The sequence below is a fragment of the Lolium rigidum genome, chromosome 3 (genome assembly GCF_022539505.1).
Source record: "Lolium rigidum isolate FL_2022 chromosome 3, APGP_CSIRO_Lrig_0.1, whole genome shotgun sequence".
NCBI classification, from domain to species: Eukaryota; Viridiplantae; Streptophyta; class Magnoliopsida; order Poales; family Poaceae; genus Lolium; species Lolium rigidum.
In genome coordinates, this window is record NC_061510.1 from 220,526,996 (window position 1) to 220,540,819 (window position 13,824).

The following is a 13,824-nucleotide window of genomic DNA, read 5'->3' on the forward strand; positions in this document are numbered from 1 at the left end:
GCCGAGCACGGAGTCGAGCCACTCGCGCAGCCCCGACCTCCCCTTCCCCCAGAGTCCATTTCCCTAGCGACGGTACCGCGTCGCCGCCGTTCACCATCTCCGGCCTGAGTTCCGACGAACTCAGCGGCCGACCTGATTACGGTTGATGCTTATTTTCCTCCCAACTCCCGCACCTCCTTGGCTCTTCAAATTCATGATGCTGTATTCTCGCTGTTAATTTTTGGAGCTGAGATGTATTTTTTATTCTCTTTATACATCCAGAATAATGGCAGTGGTGGATTGGATGTATATTTTTTCATTTTCTACATCTAGGTTCTCTTTTTACCCTTTTTCTACATCTGGGATGTTGAAAATAGCATGTTTCTCCAGATCTGCATGTATAATTTTTTTTTCATTTTCCACATCTACCATCTCCTTCTTTTTTCTTTTTCTACATCTATGATGTTGGAAATAGTATGTTTCTCCAGATTTGGATGTAATAATAGTAGCTTCATCAAAGATCTAGATGTAATTATTTTACTTTTTCTACACCCGCAGATGCTATATTTTTTTACAGAAAAAGGTGGTTGCATACAATTTTTTACTTTTCAAACTTTTTTGGTCCGAATTTGTAGTCCACGGATGTGGATGTATTTTTTCTACACGATCAAAACTATCTAAACTGAAGCACGGGAAAGAGAAGACGCGGGTGGAGAAGTTTCTATTTTTGGATGGTGCGCGATGTCGGACTCTTTCTATTCCATATATGGGTAGGGCACTGCCTAAGACTAATCAGTGCTAGGGCACTGTGTAGCACGGCCCTAAAAGATATAGTCTATGTGCCAGGAATCATGAACCTGTACTAGGTGGTGATTATTGATTAATGTCCAGCCTCAAATGTCAAAGATCATTCTAGCAATGAATTTATTATCATCTTACTACTATTTATACATTTCCAACTTCAGTTTTAAATGTCATCTTCAATACATCTCATGAATTTATACTCTTCAAGTAGAATCATTACATTGTCCTATCAGAAAAATATAGAAACTTTGGTGATATTAGCCAGTAAACACGTTAGTGATAGCAAAATTATACAACATTGAGGGGCAAATATAACAGATAAAGCTAGCAAAATTCTCCAAATTCTTTTTTTAAAATGAAAAATCTCGAAATTCTCAACTCTATAATCTAATCAGAAATATACACACTTGCAATTTTCAGGGATCCCATATTGCACAAAAACCAGTGCAATTCAAGCTCACTTATACAGCAGTAGCACAATCAAGATCTAACTAGACACAATGCGGATAAGAAAATTAAATTATATTCATCCTTAGATCTAGCCTAACATCCAATGCAAAATATGTTGAGGTAGCAGCAAAGACTTGCAGAAAAGAATGCAGCATACCAGGAGTCCGAAACCATAGTTGGAGGCACAGAAATTGGTGCTCCAGGACAGCCAGCCGCGCCCCCATGTTCCCTTCTTCCTCCAGCGACGCCGCTCTAATGTTGCGCTGCAACGTGCCGCGTTAACTGCCGCCGGCCTCGATGGCCCGTGCGTGCCGCCTGCTGCGCAGCCAAGAGGAAGCCGGGGAGGATGTCTAGGCCGAGCCCGAATGGGATCCAGCCGCCGTACACCGCTCAATTCTTGGAGGTTTGCTACAGGTTGCACGCCTCACTCGACCTACCAGCAAATGGAGGAGATCGTGACCATGGTCGAGGGGGAGGGGGTGGTGGAATCCAGGAAGGAGCAATTCATGGCCATGGTGGAACTGGGCATGAGAGAGGAGGTCCTGGCTCGTGCCCATGGTGTGAGGATGGTGTGGATAAGGATGAGAGAAAGATATGTAGATTATACATTAAAAGATAATATTAAAATTTAAACCAAATTCTACAATAGATTGTTAAATAAAAATTTAAAAATTAAGTATAAAAGAGTAGACCAACTAAGATAAGGAAAAATAGAAAAATAGTAGATCAAACTAAAACCCAGAAGTTTGCGCACATCAAGCTCTTGCAACAACAGCAGCAACAAGACGTGTCGGTGTCGTGTTTGACATCCCAGACGAGCTGCCGCATGTCGGGGACACCGACGAAGTACTCCGTTTCGGCTGTGGACAATGTTTGAGTGTAGTGAGCTTGCCTGTGACGGGGTAAACACGGCGAGCGGGGAGGACCCACGATGAATGGACAAACGAAGCGCGGAAGGTTCTCTCCAACCAACAACTTAGAAGAAGAACCGCTAAGTCGGGGGAAGCATGAGGAGGAACATTATTTCAACGGGGGCGAACTTGATGGCGGCATCACCTCGCCGCTGGTTGGTGGTTTACTCTGGCTTCACCGGCTAGACGTGGTTGTCACCCAGAAGTTGCACAAATATATTCATGGACTTCAACGTGGTATCTAGAACTTGAACACGAACGTTCAAGTCTCGTAATGAGTATTACACCATAAGAGACTCATCGAGTTGCTCACTTTCACCCGGTGTGTTAGCTTTTTTTTTTTTTTTTTGTCACTTCAACTTCAAACGTTGCAGACTTGTAGATGATCTAAGATTTGGCATGTATGGATAGTGGGAACTGCAAAGCTTCTATGTTATTTTGGAGTGAAGGGTTAGAATATTTTTAGTTTTTATGGAATCTGGAGGAATGCCGGATCACCGGATGCCCTCGTCTAGCGTCGGAGGATCATGGTGCTCGAGTGTGTAGATGTCAATGTGGCCTCTGGGCGTAGAGTGTTTGCTAGAGCTTATCACACTGTGAGGGGCTGCCTCTAGGCCGTCAATCATGATGCACAACCGATTTAGATTGAGTATTCATCACAATCAGTGTCGAGCCATGGTATATTTTTTGTCGTCAAATGCTTTCAATTATCTACAAATAGTTAATAAGGAGTGAGGAACTTTATGACTAATCCGCTGCAACCTGCGGGCAGTTTGCTAGTCTCAAATAAGTCTCATAAGGCGGGGGGAGTATTTACGAGATCCATCAAAGTCGGTAAAGGATTTTGTAAAAAATCTTTTAAATGATTTTTAGGGTTGAGATTACAAGATCGATTCTATTTAGTACTCCGTAACAACTTTTTTTCTGGGAAAAAAGTCTATTTACGAATTCTTTTGTGGAAAATATAAATATATTCACAACTTCTTGTCCAAGCAACGTGTGACCGGGTACAAATTCCAATTAGAATCCTCGAAAAAGTAGTACGAACGTCCAGTTTCCATAGCACGCACGCGCGCAAGTAAATAGGCGGAATCAAAGCCGATCGTTCGCCAACCGTGCGTACCTGTCTCGCTCCGATCATGTCGACGTCCGATCTGATATCCGCCCTCCGCGCCGGCGGCCGAAAGCTTCTCTCCGCCTCCACCGTCGCCCCGAGGCAGGAGAGCGAGTCCCACTTGTTCCAGATCGAGCATTACACGCAAGTCAAGAAGATGTTGGCTAATTGCGAGCTCGTCGAATCGAGCACGTTCACCGTCGGCGGCCACGACTGGCAAATCGAGTGCTACCCAAACGGCTGCACGAAGCGACCCAGCGGCTGGATCTCGCTCTTCCTCCGGCGAACCAGCAGTGCAAAGGAAGGCGTCGCCGCCGCAACTATCAAGTTTAGCGTGCTGGACCAGTACGGGAACCCGTCGCGTACAAAAACCTCGCCGCAACGCCGTTTCTCGAGCGGCGACGACTGGGGGTGGCCGGACTTCATGACCAACGAAGATCTGGAAACTGAGAAACTTCTCAAGGACGACTGCCTCCTGGTCCTGTGTGACCTCACCGTCGACCTCGGGTTGCGCACCGAGGACTGCATGTACAAATGTGTTGCCGTGCCGGAACCTGTAGGTGAGACGCCGGCCCCGCCGTTCGAGCTGGAAGATGAACTGACCAAAGCCATCTGGGAAAAGCAATGGGCGGACGTGGAGATCAAAGTCGGCGGGGAGACATTCGCCGTGCACCGGTGGATGCTCGAGGCCCGATCCCCCGTCTTCAAGGAGGATCTCTCGCTCGCCATTGCTACCGGCGGCAAGAGCACCGCTGAACTAGAGATCGAAGACATGGATGTAGAAGTGGTCAGGACTCTGATCGAGTTCATCTACAAAAACAGGCTGCCGGAGAAGAAGCGTCTACTAGAGACGGCGGCAATGGCGGAGCGTCTACTTGTGGCGGCGGACAGGTATATGGTCGAGAAGCTGAAGCGGATCTGCGAAGAGGCGCTCTGCAAACACATCGGGATGAGCTCGGTGGCTGACACCCTAGCGTTGGCCGAGCGGCATGGTTGCCCTGTGCTGAAAGAGGCATGCATGCAGTTTATTTCCTCTCCTGGTAACCTGGTGGCAGTCGTCGCAACAGATGGTTTTGAGCAGTTGAAAACAGGTTGCCCCCCTGCTCTCGTCGACCTCATGGCCAAGCAGATAGCGTTGGTCGATCTAGGTCGTACCATCTAGTCATTTACCTGCTAGGTCTCATACAGAAATATGCAGTATCAGCTAGCTAGATAGTTAATTAATCTTCAAATTAAGTCAAAAAATATTTGTGTTCTCAACATTTATACTCTTGTTATTTGGTGCTACTTCTACAAGGATTTCACTCACTATTAGTCAAACTCGGTTGTTGCTTTTCTGTATCTGTACTACTTAAAAAGAACGAGAGTGTTCCGTCGTCAACCGGTACGTCGATGGCTTCGTCCGACTCCCCGTCCCACTAGATCTTTTGTAGTTTAGTCCTCCACAAAATGGAAATCAACCACAACCCGCCCCAGCTGAACCAAAATCGCCAGATCAACTTGATAGACCTCACCTCTTGGTCTCCGCTCCCTTGCTCCGGCGGCCTGGGCTTTGGATCTGGCGGCCCGAGGGTTCGTCCACCGTCGACGCACAGGCCCATCGTCCTCCTCCGTGCTGCCATGCCCCAGCACCACCTCCTCCTCCAGCGCCATCGCCTAGGTCGACGAGGAGGGCAACAACGCCCCTTCCTTCTCCAGCCACGCCGCAGAGGTCAGCGAGGTGGGGATCGGCCGATGCGCCTTCAATCCCTCCAGGGCCACGACGACGATGCAATAGCCCTGCTGGTCTTCCCTTCCGACGCCATCAGGTCTCCATTCCGTCGCCACCGAGTCTCACTGCCTCCGCCGCCACCCGAAGCTGTATGTGGAACTTCTCCTCGACTCAGGTGAACAAGCCATATAATTCCGATGGATGAGATCTCATATGAATTGATGGTTGATTCGTGCTTTAAGGGTTGCAATAATTGGCTATCTGATGAACTGCTCCAGCCTACAAGGTCTGGCCCTGATGCATATTGAAGCAACGCAAAAAATATAAGTGCCAGGCATAGAGCAGAGAAAAATCCCCTTAATAAGAGCTGGTTATATAACAAGTCAAAACACGTTTTTGGTCGGTCCTCAAATGCTCCCCATCACATCCGCCCTAAGCTAGCCTGGCTGATCTTACTGTTGCTGCCTCTCGGTGCTTGTCCTGCTTTAATCTGTATGAAATTTGAACTGGCATGTGATATTTGTAAAATTAGATGGATATTCCTATCATGTAGAGTATCCTGATGGCAAAGATTGATCTGACAAAGAGAATTTCAATTCAGCGTTTGTTATCCTACCAACTTTTACGGAAATAAAAACTTTTTTGTGGCATTGTGCATAGAATCCAGGCTAACTCGTGGTTGCAGGCCATATCTTATCTCGTAATATACAACTATATTTTCCTCTCGGGTGCCACTAAAGTCTGAACCGCAACCATGCATGAGCCCAGAAAGTTTTCAGCTGCAGAGCTTGGTGAGACATGAAGTGGAGTAGCAAATGTTAGTGGACGAAATAGAGAAGATGGCTAGGGAGGAGGCTCAGAGGAGAATTTTCAAGGCGCAACCAATACTGAAGGGGTAAGTAGCATATGCAATGTTTTGTTCCAACCCCCAAGACCTCTTAATTTATTTGGGAGAAAGGTTAGTAATAGCTTTTAAATTTCGTTGCATGGATCTATTCCTGATCCAGAGAAGAAGCGGAAACCTCTTACTGAAGTGCTATAATTTGAATGGCATGTTCATGAGAGGGCAATTCAAATATCGGAATTTAATATTATGGTCAATTATTTTGCCAGTGTGCTCTTTCTATCATTCATTGTGGAGCTGGGAAATAACTTTGAGTACCTCTTGAAAAAATATATTGATTTGGAGGTTTTACCGGGCATTTCTCTGCGATTCAGGTGAAGGAGATCACTTGCAAGAGGTCATGAGAGTAGAACGAACTTGCACAGTACATAAGCATATCCTTACATGTTCCTCAGATGTTGTAGTGATGCAAGTGCAAGCACATCTTCTTCTGCTCTAGCAGTTAACCACTGTGTGTAATCTGCATGTGAATATTGAGGAAGAGAAGGCAGTGAAGCAGCTGAGGTGGACCTCGGTGCCACAAGCATGGTCCCTTCCAAAGTTTGACATACTGTTTCGTCCACAAAGGTGAGCAGAAACCACCAAATCACGTCATCTACATTGCTCAGCTTGCTGAAGTTTGGTTTTCTCACAAGCCTACAACTGGCTGCAGGTTGATGAAACAGGTGACCAGGCCCAAGTCACCACAGCTTCACGTGAATGAAAGAGGGCGAGAAGGCACACTTTCATGAGATGATCTCAATCTGCAGCTGCTTACCATATTTTCTTTTCTTTTACCCTGACGCCCAAGATCACCTCCTATCTTGTCGCTGATAAATGCACATCACTGGAATTAATATTGTTGTCATTCTTTCTTATCGGCAGTGGTAGGAGCAACAACAACAGAAGCAGGGCAGTACCAAAGCAGTGAGCATTCTTCCCTTTCTCTATATCTTCAATGTAGTAATACTTAGGATGTGTTCTCACTGTAGTAAACAAATCATAATTATCGTATCCTCACGATGTGTGCAATTAATGAAAATACTTGATTGAATTGAATGATTGTAATAAACTGTTGAGATTTAATTATTGCAAGCCCTCAAGATTGCTTGTTTTGTTGATCAGGTGTCGTTATTCCAGTGGTGATATAATTGGGCCAAGCAGTTTCCCTCTGCTAAGCGAAGTGGGCAAGGAGTTCCGGAAGGTCAAGTGGAAGTATATGGAGTAGATAGGACGTGCAGCTCAGTAGGAATCTAAACTATCCATATCGCTGCAACTTCAAGTTAGTTGGGTCTAATGGATCTAATAATTTTGATGGGCAAACAGTGCAATGGCACAGTAGAAAAACTGTAATTCAAGAATGTAGAAGTTTCAATTTTGTGGAAACTTTTGATAATTGAATCATATGTTTAAGAAATATCTTGGGTGGCTGAAACACAATTGTTTTGTGTGAGTAATTCCTGATAATGTTACATTCTTTTGACTGAGATTAGGTGTTTGTTTACCGGAATTTGAAATTGTCTCATTGTATACCAATTTTTGTTGTTCGGGTATTTGGTTGTTCATCCAAGCCATTTTATATGATCCCATGCATTGAAACGTCTGGTCAATGAATACTTTGTTCGAAATTTTGTGTTGTTCGAGCCAATATTGAACGGTAAGTCAATGAATTGCATTTGCCCTTCTCAACGAACAGATTGTAGAAAAATAAAGCGCACGTAACATATTAACTTTTTTGTTTGTTGTAATGACGTAGTTTGTCTACGACCTTCCTGAAAGTTAAATGGAGTACTGGTACTATTCTACTTGCACCATCTGTAAAAGGATGTCTTAGATTTATCTAATTTTAGATTACAGATAAATCAAATATATCCTTTATATGGATGGATGGATAAATGTAATTGTTGCAACACACATCACACTTGACTATAATATTTATGAAACAAGTTTTTATTCTCGCCTTTCTATTCATCATCTTCAATACTGGTTATCTTTTGCGATCTTTATTTTTCTTACTTTTTTAAATATCACGATAATATATATCTCGTGCAACGCACGGGCACTCAACTAGTATCCTTAAAAAAGTTAGTCAAACGTTCCAATATTTAACGTAATTAGGACAAAAGCTAAAAGTACACTTATTTCAGGACAAATTAATGGAGTACGACGAAGGTACTAACATATACTAATTATAAATACATGTTACTAGTATAAATAAGTTACTCTTCACTAGAACTAGCCTTAGAGCACCTCTAATAGATCCCATAATATTGACCCTTAAAAATGCATATATGAGCGCTGAAAAATAAGTTTATAGTGTCACTTGAGCTCATGCAGATCGAAACCCGCAAAATAGAACCGCAAATGCAAGTCTACCCAAAGGGCCCACCTATCGGAGCTGTTTTCCCCTTTCTTTTTCCCCTTCTAGTCTTCTTTTTCTCCACCCAACCCAGCCAGCTGCCGCCCAACAACTTCCCATGTGACGCGGCCAGCCCAACCAGGCCATCCCTATGTCCGGAGCCGTTAGAATCATCCAAGGTGACATGGAACAGAGGACGATGGCGGGATCTCATGGATGGCGCGGCTTGGTCATGCAGTGGAGATGGAGGTTGCGCGGCGCGCTTGAATAGTGGATATGGCGAGAATTCGGCATGAATTGGGGCTTGCGTGGCCGGAATTTGGGATGGCATGGTGGAAGTTGGTTGAATACCATCGAGTCCCGCATTGGAAGGGCGTCTGTGCATACAAGGTTCTTGAATCTGGATTCTAGATGCAACTTCAAAAAATTATGGGTCAGCGAAGTTTTACGGGATTGAGAATGGGCAATCTTTTCAACCAAAATCTAAAAAACAAGTTATTTTCAGGTTTTGACTGATTTGTTAGAGATGCTCTACGAGTTAAAACAGACTAAAATAGATGATCTAAGCCATAAACCCTAAATCCTAGAACAGTATAGCCTTAAAAACCTAAAAACCAACATGTAGGGGCTAGGGTTTCAAGCCCAACAATTTTTTTTGATCGTAATCCACTGCCTTATTACACTAGACAGTGTTTACATTCAGACTCATTTAAATCAGTCAAAAATTGAGATATTACACCAAAGTGAATAAATTATAAATCCCCTAGATCTTCTGTGGCACATCTATGCGCCGCATTGTTTGCATCACCTCAACAATTGTACTCACAAATTTATTTCTAGTCCACGCTGCAACCAGATACACTTTTTTATTTTTGCGTAATTACACTTTTGAGGAAATCAAATGGGTTTTGTTGAATTCTTCCTGGATGTAGTTAACTATGTACACTACGAGCATGTAAATTTATAATGTGAAATAGCTTATAGTTTAGGCTCAACAAAAAAGATAAATTAGACCATACACTATGTGACCCAAAAGCGATTCAAAGGCACTTACGAGTCGATTCGATACATAGTGGAGAACCGCTTCCAATTGTCTGACAAGAGAAGCACATTTGATTAGACAAGACACTATGTGACCCAAAAGCGATTCAAATGCACTTACGAGTCGATTCGATACTAAAACACACCTATGGAGAGGACTTGTTTTCCCGTAGTTTTCTAGGGTTCCCTAGTTCCTCTCGTGGCGACCGTGAGAGTCCCAATTCTACCGTGGTGATCGACGTTGACTCAAGCTCGGCTTCGCGGGATCTAGCTCGGGATTGGTGGAGGGTATAGTTCTAAAGGGTTCCTTCCCTTTGCATGGCGGAGATAGCTGGTACGGTGCCGCCGCCACCATCACCCCTGGCAAATCCAGGTACAGTTCTGGGTGGAAATCGAGGAATAGAAACTCCGGTGGTTCACGCTGTGGGAGCTGATGAAGGAGAAGCCTCGGGGTCCAAGGCGTCTGGTGATGATTTGGAGGATAGATTTGAAGGGCTAGATCTCTATGGTGAGGAAGAAACGGATCTAGACTTTTCAGAAGAAATTGATGATCTGATTAGGGAGATTCGGCGGCTAGCGATTTTTAGGGTTCATACTTCCAAGTCCTTCAGTCATGCGGCCCTCTTCAAGCAAATGCGCAATGTGTGGGCGACTGCGGCACGTTCAAAGCAAAAGGGGATAATCCTTTTCTGGCCCAAATTAATTGCTTAGGGGATTGGGACCGTGTTATGGAGGGAGGACCTTGGTTATTCCGGGGGGGGGGGGGTGGTTATGACAGAATACAATGGCTTCACCAATGTGGAAGATTACAAGCTTGATAAAGTTCCAGTTTGGACTCAGATTCAAGGTATCCCTGAGGGGCTTATGAAGAAGAAGGAACTAGCTGAGAAGGTTGCGAGGAAAGTGGGGATCCTCCGATTAAGGCAATTGTTAATGAAGGAGTCCTCAATTTCTCAAAGTATTTGCGAACTAGGGCACAACTTGATGTTAATAAACCGCTGGTGTGTATTGATGTCTATGCACGCTTCTATTCTTGTAGACAGTGTTGGGCCTCCAACTGCAGAGGTTTGTAGAACAGAAACAAGTTTCCCTTTAGTGGATCACCCAAGATTTATCGAACTCAGGGCGGTAGAGGTCAAAGATATCCCTATAAAGCAACCCTACAATTACCATACAAGAAGTCTCTTGTGTCCCCAACACACCCAATACACTTGTCAGGTGTGTAGGTGCACTAGTTCGGCGAAGAGATAGTGAAATACAAGTAATATGGATGATTATAAGTGGTAATTGCAATCTAAAATAAAAATGGCAGCAAGCAAACATGTAGCAGAACTGGTTGTAAACGATGTTTCAATGCTTAGAAACAAGGCCTAGGGATCTTAATTTCACTAGTGGACACTCTCAACATTAATATCATAATTGAATACATAAATATCATCTCTTCACTATGCTACTCTGAAATACTCTCCGGCTGGATAACGAACACCGATTCACAGTGTAGGGCTGCAAAAGCACTCCTTAAAGGTCGCGTTCCAAATCTAGGGACACCCCGCTCTGTCACTTTGAGCATCCAAAGATAGTACTACCAAACACCACAATTTCATAGAGACCCACATAGCTACGGGTAAAGCCCTCAGCCTTGGGGGATAACAACTCCCTCCTCATCATAGGAGTCAGCAACAACGATGAAGATGGAGGTGGAGTCGATGGAGATGGCTCCGTGGGCAATTCCCCATCCCGGAAGGGTACCGAAACAGAGACTTCTGCCCCCCAAAACTTTTCTTTGATGGCGGCGGAGCTACAGAACTTTTCATGGACGGAGGCTGGTTGATTTAGGGTTTTCACGCCGGAAGGCATCTTATAGGCGGAAGGGCGCGGTCAGTGGGCGCCAGGGGGCCCAACACCACCCCTAGGCGTGGCCATGGGCTGGGCCACGCCCAGGTATGGTGTGGCCGCCTCCTGGCCCCTCTTCATCTGTCCTCTGGACTCCGTCTTCGTTACAGTAAATTAGGAACTTCGGCTTTTGTTTCGTTCAATTCCGAGAATATTTCATGTACAAATTTTCTGAAAAACAAAAGAGCAGAAAACATGGAACTAACACAGTGGCATCTTCCCAATAGGTTAGTTTCAGAAAATGCATAAAAGTGCAACGAAGTGTAAACAAAACATATAGAAATTGATGTAAAGCAAACATGGAGCATCAAAAATTATAGATACGTTTGCAACATATCACGTATTGTGCCCATTACGATAAAGGAAAGGAAGGTATACCCGTTTCAGTATGAGAAACTACCTTATTTTTGTAATTTCTGTGGTCTGATGGGTCACATATATAGTTACTGAATGTGGTGATGGAATTCATGGAAAGGATCAATGTCAGTGGGGTGAATGGCTGAAAGTTGTCTTCGAACCGAATATTCCCATGGGAGGTGGAAGGGGTATGGCGAGTAGGGTTGGATCGGGTCGAGGTAGAGGAAGAGGTCATGTGCCGGGTGAACCAAATACATCTGAAGCTATGGGTATGAACTGGGGTATTGTAGACCCAATGGTTGCGGGTCTTGGGACAAGAAAACGTCTGATAGGGGTGGATGGAACGGTGAACATGCTTGGACGTCGCCAGGGTCCTCGGAATGCAAGCTCGGGAAAAGTAGTTCTACAAATTCTATTGTTGGAAAATGGTAATGCAAAAAATAACGTGGAGAAGTCTGGGACTACTCCCCAGAAGGTGCAAGCACCAAAGAGACAAAAGAAGGTTGTGAATGGCGAGGAAGTAGAAGAAAACGTAGGATCAGCGACCTCCGATATGGTGGATCGCCTGGAGCAATGAAACTCTGTTGATTGAACTGCCGCGGGCTTCGTAACCGCCGGGCAGTTCGAGTGCTTCTTAATCTTGAGAAGCAATTAAAACCTGATGTGTTTTTCCTGTCCGAAACACATTTGGAGAAAGCTAGTGCAGATAATTTGAGAAGAAAGATGGGTTTTGACCATTATAGTTTCGTTGAGAGTTTTGGGCAGAGTGCGGGTCTGTTGATGATGTGGAATAATAATGTAAAGATAATCGAGAAAAATGTGTGCAAACACTATATTGATGTGATGATAGAAGACAATGTAAGTTCGAGGTTCACGGGTATCTATGGTGAGCCGGTTTGGGGCCAAAAACATGTTACATGGGAAGCTCTACGTACCTTACATGGTCAAGTTCAGTTGCCATGGCTGGTACTAGATGATTTTACCGAAATTCTATTTAATTATGAGAAGGAGGGAGGTCGCCCTAGATCTCAAAGGGCTATGCAAGATTTCGACGATGCTCTTAAAGATTGTGAGCTGGAAGATATGGGATATGTGGGGGACCTTTTCACTTGGAGAAGGGGAAAAATTGGGGAGAGACTTGATATAGGGGTTATGAATGATCAGTGGAATAACCTGTTCCCGTTTGCTAGTCTTATTAATAGCGAGAAGACTCGTTCTGATCATCGTCCGTTATTAGTGGATACGGAACATCTGAATACCCCGCGCGCCCGTTTGCAGGGGCCAAAGTGGTTTGAAGCAAGGTGGTTGCAAGAGGAGGACATAGAAAATATGGTAAAGGCTGCTTGGGAAAGAGCAAAAGAAAGAGGAGATGAGGTAACGTTGGTGCAAAAATGTAATGATGTTTATTCGGAGCTACATACTTGGGAAAAAATATCTTGAAAGGGCCTGGGAAAAAACTAAAGGAGCTGAAGCAAAGATCTGGAACAATTGTGTCGTGGTCCTATGACAGACGCTGCATTGTCTGCGCAGAAAGAAGTTTAGTTGCAGATTCAGCAAACTATGAGAAGGAGGAAATGTTTTGGATTCAGTGTGCTAGAGCAAACTGGTTAAAGCATGGTGACATAAATACTAATTTCTTCCATAGATTTGCTTCAAAAAGGAAAAAACCAAAATGCAGTAAAATGCTAGGTTGATGAAAATGGCATTAAACATGAAGATCGTGACGGTATATGTGATGTAGTATTGGAGTATTTTACTAAGCTGTTTACTTCTAAAATTTCAGCGCCTGAGGAAAATGTCCTTGATGATGTTGAAAGAAAGGTAACTGCAGAAATGAATATTTGTTTGTTGCCTCCTTTTATGGAGGAGGGGGTCAAGAAATCTTTGTTTAGCATTGGAGATCTGAAGGCGCCCGACCCTGATGGTTGATGTCTACGCACGTTTCTATTCTTGTAGATAGTGTTGGGCCTCCAAGTGCAGAGGTTTGTAGAACATCAACAAGTTTCCCTTAAGTGGATCATCCAAGGTTTATCGAACTCAGGGAGGTAGATGTCAAAGATATCATAATTGAATACATAAATTTTATCTCTTCACTACGCTACTCTGAACCACTCTCCGGTTGGATAACAAACACAAATTCACCGTGTAGGGCTGCATAAGCACTCCTTAAAGTTCGCGTTCCCAATCTATGGATGCCCCACGCTATCACTTTGAGCATACAAAGATATTACTTACAAGACACCACAATTCATAAGTATTTTCTGTAAATTAATCTTAAGAGACAAACACGATATGCACACTGTCACCTTCACACCGTGGGAC

The 13,824-nt window shown here is 44.2% G+C and overlaps 1 protein-coding gene and 1 long non-coding RNA gene across 5 annotated transcripts; both read left to right on the plus strand.

Moving 5' to 3' along the window:
• The first annotated feature begins 3,283 nt into the window (after positions 1-3,283).
• Positions 3,284-4,420, plus strand: LOC124696090 (BTB/POZ and MATH domain-containing protein 1-like). Its single transcript, XM_047228868.1, has one exon. The coding sequence runs from the start codon at positions 3,284-3,286 to the stop codon at positions 4,418-4,420; it is 1,137 nt and encodes a 378-aa protein (XP_047084824.1).
• A 1,032-nt stretch (positions 4,421-5,452) lies between these two features.
• LOC124699003 lies at positions 5,453-7,339 on the plus strand. Of its 4 annotated transcripts, none has more exons than XR_007001209.1 (4): positions 5,453-6,065; positions 6,188-6,440; positions 6,526-6,779; positions 6,978-7,339. It is a non-coding gene; the product is annotated as an uncharacterized LOC124699003 (long non-coding RNA). The 4 variants fall into 4 exon arrangements; XR_007001207.1 differs by having other exon boundaries at positions 5,453-5,864; XR_007001208.1 differs by having other exon boundaries at positions 5,453-5,786; positions 5,845-6,440.
• Positions 7,340-13,824: the final 6,485 nt, after the last annotated feature.